Here is a 20,402-nt window from a genome sequence, read left to right on the forward strand (position 1 = left end):
GAGGGTTGCGATCCCGTTGCCGGTCCCCGGTCCGGTATGGGGGCAACACTGAGGGTTGCGATCCGTTGCCGGACACGGAAAAAGACAAAAAAAAAAAGTGTATTACATAACACATCTAGTGACAGATATAATAATCATTGTAATTTTAAAGCAGTGACGAGCATAAATGATATTTCAAGATATCTGCAACAACTGTAATGTGATTGAAGAAATCTATGGTTTCTACTGGTGACCAAGTTACAAGTACTGCTGATACCTGTTGTGGGCTGATTTCTTAATTGAAGGAAATGTTATATTTAAGTTAGAGTTTAAAAAATAAAGATGATGAACTTTAAGTCAAGGTCAGTGAAAAAGAAAAAAGAGTTTAAAAAAAATATGTGATTTATCTATGGACACTTGAGGGTCTGCAGACCTCAGTGTAGGAACTTTGGTATTGAGAGCAAGAGAACAGCTCAAAGGGAGGCAGTAAAGGCTTTTTCCCTATTGAAGATCCTTAGACCTTTGGCTGCATAAGGATATTTTCTGCTCCAAATCCTGGATCTGAGGGGCCAAGATTGCTCAGAGGTAACCAACAGGCCAAGGGAAGTTGTGCATCTAATAGGAGCTCTGTGGGGAGTCCCCCAGGTGAGCCACAAAAGACCTGCTGGTCAGGGGAGAATAGTTCCTAGAGGTCATTAAGAGCCCTGCTTGGCTCTTCCTGTGGTCCTGGCTGAGCCTCAGGGGCCACCTAGCAACCAGCCTCCCTGATAATGCCTGAGGCTGCCAGGCTATGGACACAATTGGAAAACAATGACAAGGAGAGGACCATCTGACTTTCCGCCTGTGTCTACCTACTACAGATACTCTGAACAATCTCAGGCAAAGTGCTCTAGCAATGGTCAGAGAACTTCAGCTCTGGATGTAGAGAAGAACCAACATCAGAGGCAGTTATAAGGCCCAGGACACAAAACACTGTGTATTCCCTGGTATGCCTAAGAACATGGATCCTGAACTGCCCCAGGACCCATCCTCTGGCCCCTAAAAGAATGGTGCTGCAACCCAAAGGGAAAGGTAACTCTTTTAGACTCAGGAAACCATCGTCCTTTCTGGAGAACCAGCTAAACACCACCCAATCTGTCTGCAGTAGCTTTTCTCTGCCCTCAGACTCTGAGGACCTCAAAGATACCCCAAAGACATGATGCCTTCTGTTTCCCAGACAAAAGATTTGGGGAACACTTTTGGTCAAGTCTTTCTAAGGAAAATATATATATATTAAAAATAAAAGAAGAAGGAAAGAAAAAGAAAAAAATCTAAGACACATAAAAGATGTTTTCCTAGAATCTGTTTTCACACCTCTCAATGAAGTGTTAAGATGAAATATATGTACTTATGATAAGTTACTCTGGAGATATTCCAGATGCTGTCCCCCAAAATCACACGTAACACCCTTACCCCAATTGTTTGCCTAGTAGCAATGCTCAACCCTAGAAAGGAGGGTTTTCTGAGGAAGACTTTCAGGCTGCAAAAAGACCAGTCTGAAAGCCATTGAACAAAATGTTTTCAGAGCCAGCAATAAGCAGGAGAGGCTCCTGAACTACAAAATAGAAGAGTGTTTCTAAAATTATAGAATAACATTAATTCAAACCACATCCCACCTCCTGCAATGTGTGTGCAGGAGGTGACCAAGATAAGACATGGAAGAAAAAACAGAGAGAAAGAGAAAGAAATTGTCCCCCATCCCTGTAACACAATTGAAAAAGGATAGAATTCAGGGCTGGGTTCAGCTTCTATCATCTTCAGCCTCTATCATCTTCCAGCTTTGTGATTTTAGGCAAGTTTCCTAAGCTCTCAGATCTTCACATCCCTAATCTATGAAATGAAGCTAATCATACTGACCTCAGAGGTTTCCCATGAACATTAAATGAGGTAACATGTATAGAAGTACTTCCTAAGTCATAAAAGGTTTTATAGATATAAGGCAATGCTATTCCATGCAACTATTCTGTGAAGTCGGGGAGGATCCCAGAATCACCAATCCATGGCAGTTCTGGAATGATAACTCGATAGTGTCACTCGAGGGAACGAGAGGGATGGCTCAAGCCTATTGATGAACAAAGCTGAAGCGTCAGCTCAGTTCTGTGCTCCCTTAGGAAGGAAAGGCAGAAGGAAGGTGAGACTGACTTTCAACCGCCAGACTCCAAATCAAGACACTGACACACTTTGCAAAACCTTTCACAGACTGAGTACCAACTGCTAACAACATGGACACTATATACCAGCACTTTCCTATAACCCTTCCAGAGAATGCTGGTTGGTCTTACCTTGTGTTTTTCCATGGTTCTATCTATGGCTGGAAAAGATGGCTTCTGCTCGATCTCTGCTTTAACATCTACTGTCTAGTACTCATCTTGTACCCTTAATACAGGAACAGCCAAGCAATGAATATTATAGGGGCAGAAGCCCATTATCCCGCCTTGAAATGTGTGGCCTTGCCTCGTATCCTGAGCAGCCATGAGAGGTCTATGCTCTGTGGCTACTAGCACCAAGGGCCACTTGCTTCAGTGCCCTCTGGGACTTCCACTCCAGCTGCCAGTGAAGTGGATCTTCAATCCACTGCACCCTCATCATTCCTGGGGGACCCAAAAAATACCTACAGTGAAGAAATCTGTGGAGGCCACAAACGGGGAGTCCTGAGGTGTTCTCCAAGTTTGAGCCTAACCACCACCTTCCTAGAGCACCACACCTGGCTTCACAGATGCCAGAAGGCATCAAAGGACTGCCATCAATTATCACGGGCCCACTCACTCCACATGGCACAGCAACAAAGGAAGTAGGAAAAGGATTTGCTGGTGAAAGGATCTGCCCGGGAATCTTCAATAAGCCATAAAATAAACCAAATTTGATTCTAAGTGTTTTTCAACAACATTAACAAGTGGACAAACCTGACAATCTCTTCAACATGCAGGCCCCTAACCCTCAATGTAATTTTTCATAATATAATTGATATAAATCCATTATGAGGGATCATCAATTGTCCTCAGTGGCTGCATACTGGTTAGATTGGCTGATTATGCTGATAAGGAAGCACAGGAAGGCTGTGTTAGACGTGTAATTGCAAGACTAGGAGTGATAGGAAATGAGAGGTCTAAACACTTGAGCAAGGTTGGGGGACTCCAAAGTTCAGATTCAAATCAAAGTACTGTGATGTAATAATTTGTTTAAATAATTTATAACACTTTGTTAACTTGAGTCTGCAACTTTCTAGCGTCTTAACTTCTTCCCCCTCCTCAAAAGAGCAACTGCTTTTATGAAGGCATTTTTGAGAACACAAAGTTTCCTAAGATGGAGGTGCTGCACCAGAGAAGGAGCAGTACCTTAAAGGAGTACTTGCGACTTATGCGATCCTCAGGGGCCACAGGAGAGATCACGTAGCTGGGCAGAGGGATGCTCCCAAGGACCACTTCTTCTCGGCTGTCTTTGGATAGAAAAACACATCAGAATAACCTTCTGAGCACCTTCCCTGGGCTGGTTCATCCCACTGTCCTAGTTCAGGGCCCCTTCTGTCTTCCCAGAACTACAGCAATCTCCTCTTGACTGATCATGTAGGTGCTCCCCGGGAACTGTGGTGCTAATGATGGAACTACACAGGTGAAGGGTGAGGGCCTTCTACCAGAGGGCAGAGACAGGCATGTGAACACACTCAACTCAACCTGCTCACTCCTGAAACAGAGCAGTATGCCAAGGGCTGCGGGGACACATGTGAGAGTGGCACACAGTCTGGGGAGTTGAGAAGGCTTCAGAAGGCAATATTTTAAGTGTTTTCAAGGATGGAGAAGAACATTCTAGAAGGAGAAAATCTCTTAGGCAAAGTTACAGCACATGTGGAAAATCCTACCTTCCATTTCTATTCTTTCCTTCCCCCAAACCGTCTTTGTTAGCAGAGGCAACTTGCTTCCTAATGACAGAGTTGGTCCTGTTGCTCTCCTACTCAGAGGCACTTGGGGATTCTCCACTGGATACAAGATGAAGCCCAAATTTCCCTATCTGTGATGGGCCTTTGATTTTGGTCCTTATCCACCCTCCTGAGTCTTATCTCCTGGCACATCCTCCATGCAAGACTCACCTAGCCACTCAAGTCTGTCATTCTACCTTCTTCTGCTTCTACAACTTCACTCAAGTTGTTTCCCCTCCTTGTACGCCCATCTGCCCCAACAAAGGCAAAACTCTAGCCATCCTTAAATGCCCAACTCAAATACTATCACTTTTTTTTAACTTATTATTATTTATTTATTTGGCGGACAACAACTACAGGGATCTGAACCCTTGACCTTGCTGTTATAACACCATGCTCTAACCAACTGAGCTAACCGGACAGCCAAATACTGCCACTTCTAAGAAGCCTCCACACATTGACTTCTCGTTTCTCTTAAACTGCCAAATCACTTTGGATGTCTTTTAAAGCACCAATCACAGTCTAGTCTTGTCTTAAAAGTAAGCCGTCTATCATTTTCTCATATTTTAAGACTGCCTTCTCAACATTGCACAGTCCCTAACTTCATGTACTAAGGCTCCATAAAGCTCAGATGGCCAATTCAGTTTACCAGCTGCCCATCCAATATCACAAGGGATAAAATCCAGATGACAGGTTACAAAATACAGTGATTTACCCACCTCTCCAGATTGCCTCAAAGGTACACCTATGTCCCAAGTGGGGCAGAAGCTGAGAAGCTGCGGATCTTGAGTTGCTAAGTAGTAAACAAACTGGATTCTATTTATTTTAACTCAACTGATTGAACTTCCTTTGCCAGGGCTGGTAAAACTAAAGTCACCAACCATCCACATATGTAAAAGTGGATATTTGGCAGGGTAAGAAACTACTAATTAGATCAGGCCGCTGGTTCAGTCACTGAATTTGAGACCTGCATTTGCACCTCACCCCCACCCCCTCCAGCACAAAGAGCCCTTGGTGGCCAGAGCCTCAGCTCACCTTTATAATAAAACAAGCAGTAATCAGCAAGTACAAACCACCTCCGTTTCCACAGCCTCATCCCAGAACTGTCCTACAAAGCAAAGAAAACTAGTCAGGGCAATATCTGAGCATACCATTCCCCTCCCCAATCACATACAGCCTAGTTCTAGAACTGAGACTTGCCTATATTCATGCTTTCAATAAATTAATGTTTCATTGAATAGCTATTCTTTGAATAGGACTTTAAATTTAGATTTAATGATGGTTTATCTCTAGGCAGTAGGAGGTTTTTTTTGGTCTCCTGGAAAAAAATTAATATAAGTCACCTTCTTATAGAAAAGAAAATGTAAATTCAAAAATACAGGTGTCCCATTTAAAAAAAAAATAGCTCTTAACAAAAAGGAAGTTCTTGGATGTTTCTCTTATTTAAAGGCTATACTATAAAATATCATCGTTTATGCTGATTAAAAAGCTGAATTTACATAGCACTGAAAAGAGTTTATGTTCACTAATTAACTGAGGCAAAGTTCTCATTTGACTAAGCTCAGTTCTCTATCATATGGAACTGATTTTGCCTCCACCCAATATAAGAGATTGGGATTCTCTTTGCTATCAAATTATCTCATAACAAGAATCCGTCTTCACTCATCTGAAATGTATTTACATTTATTAAGAACATTTAAAATAACTGTGAAATTCAAAAAGCATGTCCAAGTTAAGAAACTAGCAATGTTTTAGGGCCAGTTTTTTCCCAAACCTAGAAAAACCCCAGAGCTGCTTGTAGTTTTAGAAATAGCTATTAACATTTGTCTTCCTTCTGCAGAAGTTTTTGACAGGCTTAAATTAAATTTTTAAAAATCTGACAATTTCTAAACCTGAACATAACACGAAAATTGTTCATCCTTCACTTACTAAATGCTTAAAAACAAATTTAACTTGATGGTTTTATCTATTTATCAGTTTTATCTCCTGCAAATTGATCAGATGATTTCTAAGGCCTTGACACATGATATTTGCTTTGTTTGGAGAACGCTCATCCATCCTTCCATACCTGGTTCAAATGTCTCTTCCTCTGGGAAGCCTTTCTGGATTCCCCAAGCACAGCTACACTCTGCTGTGTGTCCACAGCACTCTACACAGATTTCTGTTACAGCACAGCCAATGGGCCTGGCTAGGGGTTGGGAGTTGGGGAGAAGAATTACTCATAATCCCTTCCCCTTCCCTCAAATTTCAAAGAAGCATCCTTTGTTTAACAGAGACCTGGATGCAAATGGAAGAAGTCAGAGAGTTAAACTACTCAAGTAAGAAAAGAAAGGAGAAGATGTAAGACAAGAGAAGGAGAAATGAGCTGAGAGGTGAGAGAGTGGGAGTGGGAGAGGATGGTGCCAGAGGAGTGGACAGAAGAGGCTGGAGAGACTAGAGCTGCCCCTGGGAGCAGAACTGGGGAAGAGAGACTTCAAGGGACTTTTAGGGATTTCTTCTGTGTAGTGTGCAATGTAATACCCTCCTCTCTCTTCCCAGAAAAGGCTTTACTGAAATGAACATCATTAACCTTAGAGTTTGATTTGTGTTTTTGGGGGATGTCATGAGATATGAGAGATGGGCTGGGTGACAATGCAACACATGAGAAATGTGCTGTTTCCTTTGATAGATGATGAGATCCTCGAAGGCAAGCAGCACATGGTACTCATCTTTTATGCCTGCTCTGAGAACACTTAAAACATGGCAGGCACTGGGGGAATGAATGAATGCATACATGCACAAATAACAAGGAGAGCAGGAAGGGCACAAAAGAGGCATGGTCTCTGGCCCTGGGAGCTCACTGCCCAGCCATGGTCAGAGGCAGATAGATTGAGGGTGGAGACGGGGATAAAGGCTGGCTTCAGGGGAGACAGAGGTGACAGGGCTTCCTGGCCAAATGGACGTGGGAGGAGGAGCTGGTGATGGTGCTGAGGTTTCTAGCCTCAGGTCCTGGGAGAATGGTGGCACCCTTACTAAGATCCAGAAAAAGCAGGCTGGGAGAAAGAAAGGGGCAGGGGGTGAGGAGATAATGAACTGATTTTGGCTGATTTGGAATTTGAGGTGCTAGGGAGCTAGATATGTGTGCTAGATGAGGGGGAGAGAAAAAAATGAAAGTTTTCAGCCAAATGATAATAAAGACTCTTTAACATCAGGAAGGCAAGTGCTGGCAGAGGACTGGCAGTCAGGCTGAATTCATATTGACCAACCCACCCTCCCACACACACTATGGCCCGGGTCCCAGGGCAGCCAACAGCACCAGGGCCAAAGTGGTCAACTGGGTTTTGGGAGAGAAACTATAACCACTGAGCAGACAGTCCATGCATAGAAACAAACAGCAAATCCCTCAGCACAGCAGGCACAGTCTACTTGCCTTAAGCTGAGGAACAGAAAGTTCACATGCATGTTCCCAGCTTCCTGGGCCAGGGGAGGGAAAGCAATCGGCAACAGCCGTTTCCTCCACCACTGTCACTCATCTCCTCACCTGCTTGTGCAGCCAGCCCCTAACCACCACTGGAACGTTGGGGTTCCTCCGAATGGCCTGGTCCCTCTTCCCAAAGCTGTGGACTTTATTGCTGGACTTTATGATCTAGGAAAAAGCAGACTTGAACTTTAGCAGCAGGGGGCTTAGGGCGGCACAAAAAAGCACTTGTATGTTAGGAGGGCTGTCGGCTCTCTCTGCCTTATTCCAAGCGGCAGCACCCTTTGATCAAAAGAAGAGCAATGAGGGCCGAGCCTGTGGCGCACTCGGGAGACTGCGGCGCTGGGAGCGCAGTGGCGCTCCCGCCGCTCATAATTACTAATAAGAAATCACTTGCGCACACATCCACACCCCCAGATACACAGTGAATCACTTACATAAACTCCAGTGGGGCTTGTCTCCCAAAATAGACTACTCAACAAAGAGTCCTATTCTGGGAACACTCCATTTGCCCCAAAATAGAGCCATTGGAGATATTAACCCCTTGTGCCATGCCTGGAGAGCAGGAAGAAATGAAGCAAGCCTCATGCCCCTATAAGGATCCCCAGTGCTTCCTCATCAGCATCCCAGAGACATGATGCCTCCCACCAAGAAGCGGCCCTGGGAGTGCCAGCACTCTGGGAACACCTTGGTACAACACTCACAAAACACTGGAGATTGCTCTTCTCACCTGCCTCCACAGAGCCCCAGCATTTGCCAGAGTCTTTCAAAACAGCTGTGACAAATGCCTTCACACAAATTCAATACCTATCCTTGAACACCTCGATGTCTGCTTCCAAGACCCTACCAACTCCAGGATCAGTAAGCTTTCCTCGAAGCAAAGGTCTCGGCACTCTGTGACTGGATATTGTCCACTGCTCTGAAGGACAACAGGTTCCAGACTATTGGAGACCAGGCAGACTGCTGTAAATTGAGGCTGTTTGCCTGAAGAGTGGAGAAAACCTGCTTTGGAGGCTAGGGCCCTAAGGCAAAGGAGCTGGAGGATCCAGACAGGACGCAGCTGTGGAAGAAGCACTCTGATGTCCTTCACCAGGCTGTCGAGAGGAGCAACAGGGGAAATCCTAGTTTCCACTGCGGAGATATGCTGCTTCCTTCAAAGCCCACTGCTGCTCAAAAGATAAGTGATGCTCCCCGTGCCCTAAGACAGAGCCCCGAGCTCCTACACCGTGAGGGAAGTTCTCCGCTAAAGTAGCCGTGACTGCTGAGCTCTGAGCAGTGCCAGCAGCAGGACCACTGTAGTGGGCATGAGCTATCCAAGGGATGCAAGTCCCACTGCAGAAAGATCAGTGGCTCCTTATCAGCTCAGGCACTCACTCCAGATTTCCCGCCCCCAGCCTCTATCCCAGCCAGACTTTTGTTAGTGCTCCCCACTCAGAGGGAGAATGTCACCACTCTCAGCCCATTCACCATTGGCAGAAACTGTGTGCAGCAGAGATAATCACTGATGGGTGTGGGAAGGGGCTCTGAGAGGCTGCCTTGTCCACCCCTGCCTCCAGGCAGAACTATGTCCAAAAAATCCTCCTGGAACCTGGTCTTGCCTGACTCTCCAGATTTCTAGTGTTAGACAAGGAACAACAGTTCTCAGGTTGCTTCAGTTATGGCCGTATCTCTAAGCTAAAATTCGGGATGCAGAGTCCAACAATAAAAAAGGTTTGTTTGGGATTTTATGAAGTTTAATTTACTCCCATTTAAGATACCAATAAATGATTGTAGAATATGAGGAATATAAAAAATCTGAAAGAAGAGAAAAAAAGTCACCCATAGACCTGCTACCCAGAGAAAAACCATTTCTAACACTTGATATATTTATATCCATACTTTTTTAAATGCCTGTTTTGGGTCTGTGAGGGTGGTGGGGGGCTGGCAGGGCACTGTTTTTACATAATGATCATACTATGTTCATGATTGTGCATCTTGATTTTTAAAGACTTTGGGATATAAACATTGTATCCACTACTTTAAACTCATCCACATCACTTTAAATGACTACATCACATTCCATCAACTGGATACCCCATTCCTCCTCTGTAGGACAAAGAAAAGACCATCTGGATTTGTGAACGGCCAAGAAATTCAGGACAAACGGCCCTCTTTGCCATTTCTGCACCTTACAATCTTGAGCTCTAACTTTAATACCCCCCCCCACACACACACACACACACATACACATCCTAATCCCATGTCCCTTCCCCATACTAGCTTCCGGGATGCTAGCTGGCTGGGGAGCTCCTCCCAGCCAATAGTATGGGAAGAAAGATGAATGCCCTGCAGCCTTGGGTGTGTGAGGAAAGAGGGCACAACTACCACCTAGTGAGCTGACTGTGAACAGATTTTGGCTAGAGAAAGACTGGTTGTGGCCCTGACACTGGACATTAGTGAGGGACAATGGTGGGTAGGGGTAAAGAGGAAGAGGAAGAAACACACAAAGACAGTTCCATTCCTCTTGTACTACACTGCTTGGCCACAGCCAGAGAAAGCTTGTTAGGAGATGTGACTAAAATCCAAACTAAATCTTCCCCAGAGAGGGGACTGTGTTATCTCTACAAACAGAGAGCATGTCTTTGCCAAAGCGTGGGCAGGGGCAGCTCCCAACTCAAGCAACAGACTCAAGTATTAACTGGGAGTCCCCAACCTGACTCTTTGAAAGAACAAGGCACACAAGGCTACCCCCTCGTCCAAACAACAAGATCTGCCTTCAGAGGATGTTCCTCTGAATCTCAACATGGGTCATGAGCTCTCAGATCCTCCACGGGTGAGTATAACTTTTGGAAATAACTAAAATTTATCCAAAATTAGAACCAGCAAAAAAAAAAAAAAAGTGGTCATACTTGGGGACACCATTTGGTATCTGAAAACGGGGATATAAAAAAAGTTTCAAAAACAATTTTCTCGCTTTGGCTGAAAAACTGTCTCTGATAGAAACTTCTAGAGGTGGTTTCCCCAATGGTTTGAGCAATGGGAACATCAGTGGTGCATGTGTGTAGCCTCCTAAAGAGACAACACTGAAAGGGACATCACTCGCTTGGACATAAGCATTCCGGTACACTTGCTTCAGCCAGTTATCTCTTACAGGCATGCTTCCCACTTAAAAGCCTAGCTGGGAAAACACTGATTTGTCCTCAACTCCTCAGATAAACCTCACCCAAGAACTGTCCCCCCTCCCCAGAGAAGAGCCGTAAACAACTGTGAAAGGCATTCGGATCCCACTAGCACGCCCTCAGGCACAATGAGTCATACGGCTCTCCAGGAGAGGAGACCACAAAACCTGCGCACGCAGACTCTTGGTGTCATTAAATAAAATCTATTAACTTAAAAGCCTGTTTGCCAGGTTTTCATGCTATCTGGATTCCCAAAGTACAGTAGGATGATTTGAACAGACCTCCTTTCTTTGCCTTGGGCAACATGAATGCTGATTATTCCACTGGAGGGGTGTGGGCTGAAGTTGAAAACAGTGAGCTAGAGTTTAAACACAACTGCCTCCCATCTGAGATGAACAAGAGAAGTTAGGACTAGACAAAATCAGTCTGGAGAGTCCCAGTTGGACATTGACTTGATTCTACTCTGAACTTTGTCAAGGATGTGTCAGGTGAGACCGGGTAGGAAGTTACTTTCTCTATTTCCCCATCCATAAAAGGAGCTGCTTCTGCTTTCTGCATGTCCACGACCAAATGCACATAACGCTGACAGATGTAGTAAGAAAGGAAAGTTATAAATACAGAATTTTTTTTGTTTGGTCTGAATTTGGGTGAGTTAGGTTAATGGGATCCTCAGCTGCCTCTCAATCAATGGCGTGAACTGAAGGAGATTAAAGTGGGATCACAACAAGACCTTTCCCCTATCCTATATGTCACCCTAGGTAGACCACCAAGCCAAGTTATCACCAACCCTTAGGGACAGGCACACAAGGTCAAGCAATCAGAGGGACTGGGCTATGCTTGTTGAGCATCCACTGTGTGCCAGGCATTTTGCCTGCATCGTCTCACTTAACCCTGCTGCTACGAGTTAATTGTGTTCTCCCAAAGTTCACGTATTAGAAACTTGAAACTGAAGCTGTTTCAACATTGTAACAGTGTTAAGAGGGTGGGAAATCCAATTATGGTATCTGAAAGGTGGGGCCTTTGAGAGAGGTAATTGGATTGTGAGGACTGTGCTCTTGTGAATGGATTAATCCTTTCATGTAGTAATGAGTTATCATGGCTTTATAAGGAGAGCAAGTGAGAGGGTTAGCTTGCCTGCTCTTGTGGTTCTTGCCATGTGATTACCTGCATTGCTGTAGAGAGTCACCACCAAGAAGAGGGCCCTCACCAGATGTACTCCCCATGGACCATAGACTTCCCAGAATAAATTTTTTGTTTCTCTATAAATTACCCAGTTTCAGGAATTCTGTTATAAAGCAACAGAAACAGAGTAATACAGATGCAAAGTCAGTTTTACCATGTCCATTTTATAGATGAGGAAACTGAGGCTCAGAGAGAATAATGGCTTGCTTGAGACAGAAGCTGGACTCCAAAACCTGGACTTTGGTGCTGAGAGATTATCCCATGGCAAGTCCCAAGGTATCAAAGAAGGCTTTTGCTCTTCTCATCCCCAAGACCAACCCCCAAACCAAGGGGATCCTGGGGTGGCAGAAAGAACAAGAGCCCAGAATAACTGGATCTCATCCAGGCTCTGCAGTTTACTGACTCCTCCACAAGTCCCATCAGTTCTCTGGGCCACAGTTTCTACTTTGGCAAAATGGGGTGAAAACCACCTCTCATCTCACCAGGTGGTTGTGTGGACCGAAATGACGTTTGAAAACCATGAAGCACTGCATGAAATGAAAGGCATTATTTGTAATTGTTACCAGTGGAGACCCCAGAATTTAAATCCCAGATACACTTTATTTTTATTTCTAAGACACTTCTTTCCAGAAAGCTCAAGGTGCCAAGCTAACTTCTAAGCAACAATCGTGTCCTATCTGGGATTTTTTTTTTTTTTTTTTAAATAAGTGCAGTAACCCTGTGCCTGGAAGATTAGGCTCCCATTCTCTCCCCAGCAGAACAATAATATCTAGTCATCAAGGCTGTGACAAGAGACTAAAAAGTTAAGCGGAAACAGGAATCTCTCACTGAGAAGATCTCATAAATGACACCTGTATCCCCTTAATTCCTGGAAAAATAGGCCCCAAATTCACACTTTGTCCTCAAGGATTCTATACACAGAGAGCTCAGCTAAAACAACTGATGTAAAAGAAGGGGTATGTGAGAAGAGAGCATACTCATAAACACCAACAGAGTTTTTAAGGAGCTTACACCCACCAACTAAGGGCTTTGGGAAAAGCAATGCACAATGAAAATCAGGGAAAAAAGAAAGTTCTTGTCCCAAACAGACACCTCCACACCCCTTCTTCCCAGAGAAAGAGACACACAGACAAGACAGGCCGCCAACGCTAACTGTAAACTCCCAGCACCCTGGGGGAGGCTGTCTGACACAGGTTTTCATTCAGCAACTATGGCCTCATTGCTCATCTATGGCTTACTGAGTTACTTCCCCTTCCCCCTCAACTTCTATCTTAAACACAGGCTCCAGTTCTACACCCCACCTTACCCCACCCCAGGAGCTGGAAACCAGCCCAAACAGCACCCCCTCACCTGTCATGAAAATAACCCAGTAAGACTTGCATCTCCCCCCCAACATCCTCCTAATCCCCCAAATCAGAGCACTGCTCTGAATTTGGCACAAGTCCCCACTCTGTTGTACGACCCTAGGCCAGTCTCTTCCACTGTCCAGGCTCGGTGTCTTTACCTGTGTAGGAGGAGAACCAGACCTTGGCCTCTCCTGTCCTTCCACCTCAGCTCTGTTTCAGAGATGCTACAATTCTAATCTGTGTCTTTGGCCAGCCCTCTTCTAGCCTGTCTGCTCCTCCTAATTTACCAAGCAGCTGCTTCTCTCATTAGACAATGGCATTTTCTCCTGGAGATCTGAGCAGTTCTTAGACTAGGGGAAGGTCAAAGAAGAGGACAAGAAGGAAAGTCACAGAAAGAAACAAAATTACTGTTTGCAAGGAGCAGCTTCCCTTCCACACACAGCAAAGCCACCACTGTAGCATCTTCACCCAGCACAGACAGAGCCAAAGATGTGACTGCTGTGTGGCAGTGACCACATCTCCAATGCTAGTGCCCTTCGAAACATCAACAGCAGAAGCCATACCAACACCCAGGTGTTTGAATCAACTAAGGGACCCATCACCATCTCTTCCCCTACCTGTGACTGTCACAAACGTCATCTAGTCCAGGGAGGAAAACTGAACAGTCAAGTTTCTGCATCTACTTGCCAGGTGTTTCCATTTTCCCCCATTTTTTCTGCTGCTATGGCAACCACATGCAACAGGCAAAGCTAGCCCAAGACTGCCAGTGTCTAGAGACAAGGTGCTGGCTGTATCAGCCACAGACAGCAACATATCAGCCTCGCAGCCCAGGGCTCAACAGATGAGCAGCAGGAGGGACTCCTCTGGGAGCTGAGGAGCACCCCTCCCGTACTCAACTCTCTCACTGCCAGCTTCTACCAACTTGTAGCTGCAGGAGGAACAGGAAACAGCCATCTCCTAGGAGCAGGAGATACCCCACCCAGGCCCATAATCAGCAAGCACATGCCTTAGGAGAGTCTTGCCCTGCAACCTGCAAAGTGAACCCCCTGTAGCAAAGAAGTCAAAGCTCACGAAGATCATTCTTACCTTCACAAGAAAGTACCTTTTCAAGTGGGATCCTCCAAATACCACTCACAACATTCCAGGCAATTCCAACTTGTGTTCCTTTTCCAGATAATTCAATGAGAAAGCTGCTCAGATGCCAATGGAAGGAATAAGTTAAACTCACTGGGGAGCCAGGAAGGCAGGCCAGGCAAAGGTAATCTCCCGATTAGGAACCTCCAAGGCAACCTTGCATGCCTTGCAGCTGGCTTCTCTGCACACCAGTGGGCTTCTGAACTTCCAAAGCACGTACTCTCTCTCAACCTCAGGCCCCACCTCAACATGAAATGCTTGACAGAGCCTATGGAGCAGTGTACACAGCTTGCTGTCAATCAGCTGCTGGCGTCACCGCTTGGGAATGCTTCCCTCCTCTTCCCTGAGAGCTGCAGAGGCATTTGTCAGTGGCTTCCTGGGCAGCCCAGCACTGAGGAGAAAACACTCCTGTGCGTGAGCACCAAACACCAAAACCACAGCCCTGAAAAAAGTTCCCTGTGCCAAGGTGTACCCCTTTAGGAGGGCCCCTGCGTGTGCCCCTTGTAGCCACAAAGGGTCTGGTTTTAAGCTCACAATTCAGGGAAGTCACTGAGAATCAGGAAAAAAGCTTAGGAAGAGGAGCACAAATGATCCAATCACTGGAAATCAGGCCCTATAATAAAAGGTTTAAGAACATTTTTTGAAGAAAAGACTATCAAGGAGGCCTGGTATCTTTCAAGCAAGGGTGAAGTTATTGCAGATCAAATTTCATTATTTCAAATATAATTACAATTAGAATCTCCATGCAGCAGTAGCCTACTCAGTTGGCACTTTGAGTACAGCCAAGGAAGAGGAATGTCCCCTGAGAGGCAGTATTAGCATAGTCAGGGGCTGGACTACCTGGATTCAAATCCTTACTCCACCACTTACTAGATGTGTGACCTTTGGCAAGACTCAGCCTCTCTGTGCCTCAGTATCCATGATAATAATGGTATTTTCCTTATAGGATTGTTGGGAAAATTAAATTAATATATGTAAAGCATTTAGAAAATTACCTGGTAATAGTAAGGACTCTAAGTTTTAGCTATAAAAAAATAATAGTGATACTATAATTATTACTAATGGAAAAAGCCAACTCTTATTCTAGGAGGTAGATTACTTCATTCAATGTTAAAGATGAAATTCTAGATCTTGAAACAACAGATGCTGGAAAGCGTCTTTCCTAGAAAATTATGGACTGAACTGAAATTTGCCTGCCTGTAACTTTCACTCATTGATCTGACACTGGCCTTTGGCAGCCATGTGATAAATGTACCCCACTTCCACCTGCCAGCCCTTCTTGAAGACTTTGAACACATCCTCCTTCATCTTCTCTCCTGCAAACTAAATACGGTAAATTACAGGACAGGGTTTCCAGACCTTTCACCATAACGGTCCCCCTCTTCAGGGGAATCCCAATTGATCAACACCCCTCTTGAAATTTAGTATCCAGATCAGTGTTTGGGACTTAGCATGTCCTTTGTGCTCCATAAATTTGCATTGGAGGAAGGAAGGAAGGGGTCCACGAACACCATGGTATACCACAACTATTCTCCCTTCTTCTCTACATATCGTACTTTTATTAATACAGCCTAAGCTTATATTAGCTCACCCAAGAGGCATTTCCACATGCCTGTTGGCTTGGGGGTGCAGGGGTGTCCCCTGGGGTAACAAAGCTACAGGACCCATTGATTGATGCCCTCCCTCGGAGTAGGCTCTGGCAAGAGGAGTCACTGTGGTTACAACCCTCAGGTTTTGGCCTTAACAGGCCTTCTTTGAAGAAGGAAAGAAAAGAGCTGACTTTGCTTTTTCCACTCAAGACATTAGTCTGAGAGTTGACGTGTAAGGACACCAATGGTCATTCTGGCTTTTTTCCCTCACTCCATAACACGCTATACAAGAAAATTAATCTCCTCTAAGGGAAAAACAAAAACAATAGGAATCTCATTCATCCACCCACTTGTAAAAAATGGTTTCCGTGTGGGGAAATCATGCCCCACTCACCCTCCAGAGCTTCCCCAGGAGGTAAATCTGTGTGTATTTCAGGAGGAAGCAATTCAGATAATTGGCTGCAGCCTCCCTCTCTAACCTTATCTCCACGCTCCCCTTCACAAACCTCCACTAGGAGTCTGTCTTGCCCTCTGACCTCGCCAAGGCTGGTCACACTTCCATCAACTGTGAATGACCCCCACACACATGCACGCACACACACTTATCTTCTCTTACCTAAATCTTCCACCTTCCTCCAGCTAAGGGCCAGATGCTTCAAGACAGTCTTCTCTCTCTTCCTCCTCATCACAGCCAATCAATCACCAAGCTGTCAATTTTACCTCCCAAGTATCGCCAGAATCCTTCCAATGCTCTTCATTTTTCACTGTAACTCAGCTGCTGTAGATCCCCCACGCTCTACCCTCGTTCTCCTCTAGGTCTTGTCTCAATTTAAAACACATCCCTTCCCAGGATGGGGAGGCCTTCTATGGTCCCTAAGCCGGGTTAGAGTCCTCTTTTGTCAACTCCCACTGAACCCTATGTTTTCCCTGTCATGAGCATTTATCAAATCTGTGACCTGGTTTCATTATTTATCTTCCCTACTTGACCGTAAGCTCCTCACTGACGGATCACATTTGTCTTGCTTGCTGCTATACCTGCAGAGTCCATCACAGCCCCAGACACAATGCAGACACTCACTAGATATTTAATAAACAAGTGCAGGAATCATCCTTCCTTCTTCTCAATGCCTACAGCACACTCTGCCTGTTGGAAGGAATGTCTGGTCACACAGTGCTGCTCACCACCTGAGACAGGCAGGTACCCTCCTGGAAATGACATCCAGGAAATGGGATCAAGAGGGAAAAAATGACCCTTGAAAAGAAGGAACATCTTTTCCTTGGAAACTCGATGAAATTGTGATTAATTATAGAGATATTTTAGTAGGAGAAAAGAAGCTACCTTCTCAGAAGTAGTCAGAGGACAAAGTCTTCTATTAAGAATGAGAGGGAAAGGAAGGTGTGTGTGACAGAAATGTCCCAAAATAATGCAGCAAGCAGCTTCTACCTAGGGCAGGGGTCGGAGTTGACTAAAGAGACCACCACACAAAGGCAGCACAGACACTGAAGCCCAGCTACCCTGGGATGGCATCCTGGCTTTCTACTTCTAGCCTTATGACTCTGGGCAAGTGATGTCAGTTCATTGCATCTCAGTTTCTTCATGTCTAAAATGGTGATGATGGTCTACCTGTCAGGATTATTGTATTAAATGAGATATGCGTGTAAAGACATGGCACAGAGCAAACATGCAAGGAATGCCAACCGTACCATAATTATGGATTTCTACTTTAAAAGTTCTGTAGGATAATGGTTCTAAGCTGAAAATACTATAGGGATGAAATGATGTTTGGAATTTGCTCCAAATAATCCAGGGGGTGACGGGGAGGGTATAGATGAAATAAAATTAGCCATGTTTTGGAAACTGCTAAAGATGGGCAATGAGTACATTGTATTTATTACTGTATCTCTCTACTTTTGTATATCTTTAAAATTTTCCGTAATAAAAAGTTTAAAGATGTAAGTACTGAGGGAGAAAAATGCTGGAAAATATAAATACTGAGCAATGAGTACATTGTATTTATTACTGTATCTCTCTACTTTTGTATATCTTTAAAATTTTCCATAATAAAAAGTTTAAAGATGTAAGTACTGAGGGAGAAAAATGCTGGAAAATATAAATACTGATAATTTATTTAAAGATCATATTCAGTCTAAGTGACTGAAGAGAGGAAAAATTATTTGAAGGGGAAAAAAAAAAAAAAACCCTTAAAGCTAACATCCCTTTCCTAGCTTCCTAAACAGAAATGTTTTCTTGAGAGAACTGTCTCAGATGAGCAAAAGGGAACAGAGCCATTTGTGCACATTTCTTGCCTTCACTCTTGGGAGAACACATCCTGCTCGGGCTGTACTTGTATTTTTAAGTAAACAAGCGCCGTGTGGTAGAACCTGCCTCTGAGCACACCAGAGGCCCTGCTGAAAACTGAGCAGAGGAGCAGGAAAGTTCCCGTGTTAGGAAAAGAGAACAGAAAGAAAAAATAGTCAGGAATGGTGGGCATCACCAGTTCTCCTCTCTAAACCCCGGCTTTGGACTCTTCTTTGAGGCTTTCCTGGGAGGCTGATTCAGCTCACTCTGAAGCTATATTTAAGGTACTTTCACACCAGATAAGTGGGTCCTCTAAGAGCACAGCTAGTGTGTTAGATGATGCCTTCAGGGGAAAGGGTTCATTCAGGGGAAAGGGAACTTTTTTTTTTTTTTCCTTTTTGTCTTTTTCCGTGTCCGGCAACGGATCGCAACCCTCAGTGTCGCCCCCGTACCGGACCGGGACCAGCAACGGGATCGCAACCCTCGGTGTTGCTCCTGCGCCTCGCTCAGCCAGTGAGCGGGAACCGGTCTGTATGTGGGATCCGAACCCTCGGCGGGAGCGCCACCACACTCCCAAGCGGCGCACTATAGCAGTGCGCCACCGGGCCGGCCCGGAAAGGGAACTTTTAAGAAGCTCTAACAATACCAACCACAGCACATTCCTATATCATCTCTCCTCTTCCACATCTTCCCACTGAAAAAAATCCAGAGACTGAAAAATAAAATTCTTCCCACATTTCACTTTGAATCAACCAACCCACTCCAAGCCCCTCTATCTGAGAGACAAAATAATCCAACAAGCTTTATTTTGAGCAAATGCCTTTAAGCTCCCAAACTCTATATAAGGAGAATATATAAAAATACTTACTCTTCTTGAAGAATGAATTCACTATTTTCCGGAGAAAACTGCCCAGTCACAGGATGCCTGAATGCTGTGGTTTGCTGGTTATGGCTAAAGAGAGAGAGAGATAATGCATGAGAAGTCATGTGAATAGAAAGGATCACAGACACTACCATAGGTCCATAAGGTCCAGGGACCCCTGGTCATCAGATTCCTCACGAGTGAGAAAAGTGGACCTTTCCACACTTAATCTGTCCAATCCAGCTACACTGAAAAACCAAGAATTTCCGGCTCAGGTGCCAAAGCCCACCTAAGAGGCAGGGATTTTAATTCTAAGGAAGTCTTGGCTCTAAGAGAACATTGCATCACTAAGAGACATTCCATGAAGTGCTTACTTCAACAAACTGAGATGCTGAACAAAAAGTTACTTTATGACAGCATGAGCTAAAACAAGAATGAAGGAAAGTAGATGACACTTGGAACAGCTTCCAAAAACCATGAACCAGTAAAAGAATTCTAAGAATTAACCACCCACCCAGAAAATTCCATCTTCTTAAATTCTTCTCCCTACTATAAAATGTCTTCATTTCAATGATGGGATATAAATGTATGGGCATGTCTCTGCAAAAAGACTTGCACAATTTCAACACTGCGGAGTTTCTGTCACCCTTTTGAAGTTAGGAAGGATCACCTTCCACACCAAGCTGACAGACAAAACCGAAATGTGTAGGTGTTTTGTGTATGGACAAAGACTGCCTGGTTCTTTGAAAAGAAGTAGGAGCTAGCTTTTGAGGCTGCTGGTTTGCTCCACAAATAAACTAAACTAACTTTCTTTTAAAAAGCATATGATTTATTTAAAAATTATTCCCAATCACAAAATCATACTCATTATGGAAATTTTAGGAAATATACAAAGAAAAAAAAGTCACCCATGATCTCATCATGTGGAGATATATCTGGGTATCTCCTTCTTCCAAGTTGTTTTTTCCTTCTATTAAAAAAAAATTGTGATTTTACTATATAAAAATCTATATCCCACTTATTCACATCCTATAAACATAAAATGTCCTTCATCATTATGACTTCTTCATTTGAAATACCTGAATAATAGTAGTCTTATCATATGAATGTAATTTTTTTTATATACAACCATTCAAAAAATATCTAGCAGACACCTGTGTGCCGGGCACTGATTTAGGTGCTGGAGATAGACAGTGAACAAAAAAGTCCTTACCCCGTGATGCTCACATCCTAGAAAGATTTACATGCCTCTAATGCTGGATCTTTTGCCAGCCCCCCAATCCCCCTCCCGACCCCGCTTAACCAATATATCTTTTAGTATAGGCTTTTTCTGCATTTCAAATCATTTCCTTGGGTTAAAGTCCCATAGGTAAAATTACCAAATCAAAGGGCACAGTCATTTTTTCTTTTTTTTTTTTTTTTTTTTTTCTTTTTTTTTTTTTTT

General features: G+C 44.2%; 1 protein-coding gene across 8 annotated transcripts in view; it reads right to left on the reverse strand.

The window, feature by feature from the left end:
- Window positions 1-7,532, reverse strand: part of PLEKHA7 (pleckstrin homology domain containing, family A member 7) — a 74,615-nt gene extending 67,083 nt beyond the window's left edge. For all 8 annotated transcript variants that reach the window (XR_550521.1, XM_008573293.1, XM_008573287.1 and 5 more), the window contains exons 1-3: window positions 7,452-7,532; window positions 4,967-5,039; window positions 3,354-3,454 (exon numbers count right to left, since the gene is read on the reverse strand). Coding sequence is in view for 7 of the 8 variants with exons in the window: in XM_008573293.1 (XP_008571515.1) it covers window positions 3,354-3,454; window positions 4,967-5,027 (162 nt within the window). In the remaining variant the exon portion in view is untranslated. The remainder of the gene's footprint in view (window positions 1-3,353; window positions 3,455-4,966; window positions 5,040-7,451) is intronic.
- Between the last annotated feature and the right edge of the window lie 12,870 nt (window positions 7,533-20,402).

Source organism: Galeopterus variegatus, unplaced genomic scaffold (genome assembly GCF_000696425.1).
Source record: "Galeopterus variegatus unplaced genomic scaffold, G_variegatus-3.0.2 Scaffold898, whole genome shotgun sequence".
Lineage (NCBI taxonomy): Eukaryota > Metazoa > Chordata > Mammalia > Dermoptera > Cynocephalidae > Galeopterus > Galeopterus variegatus.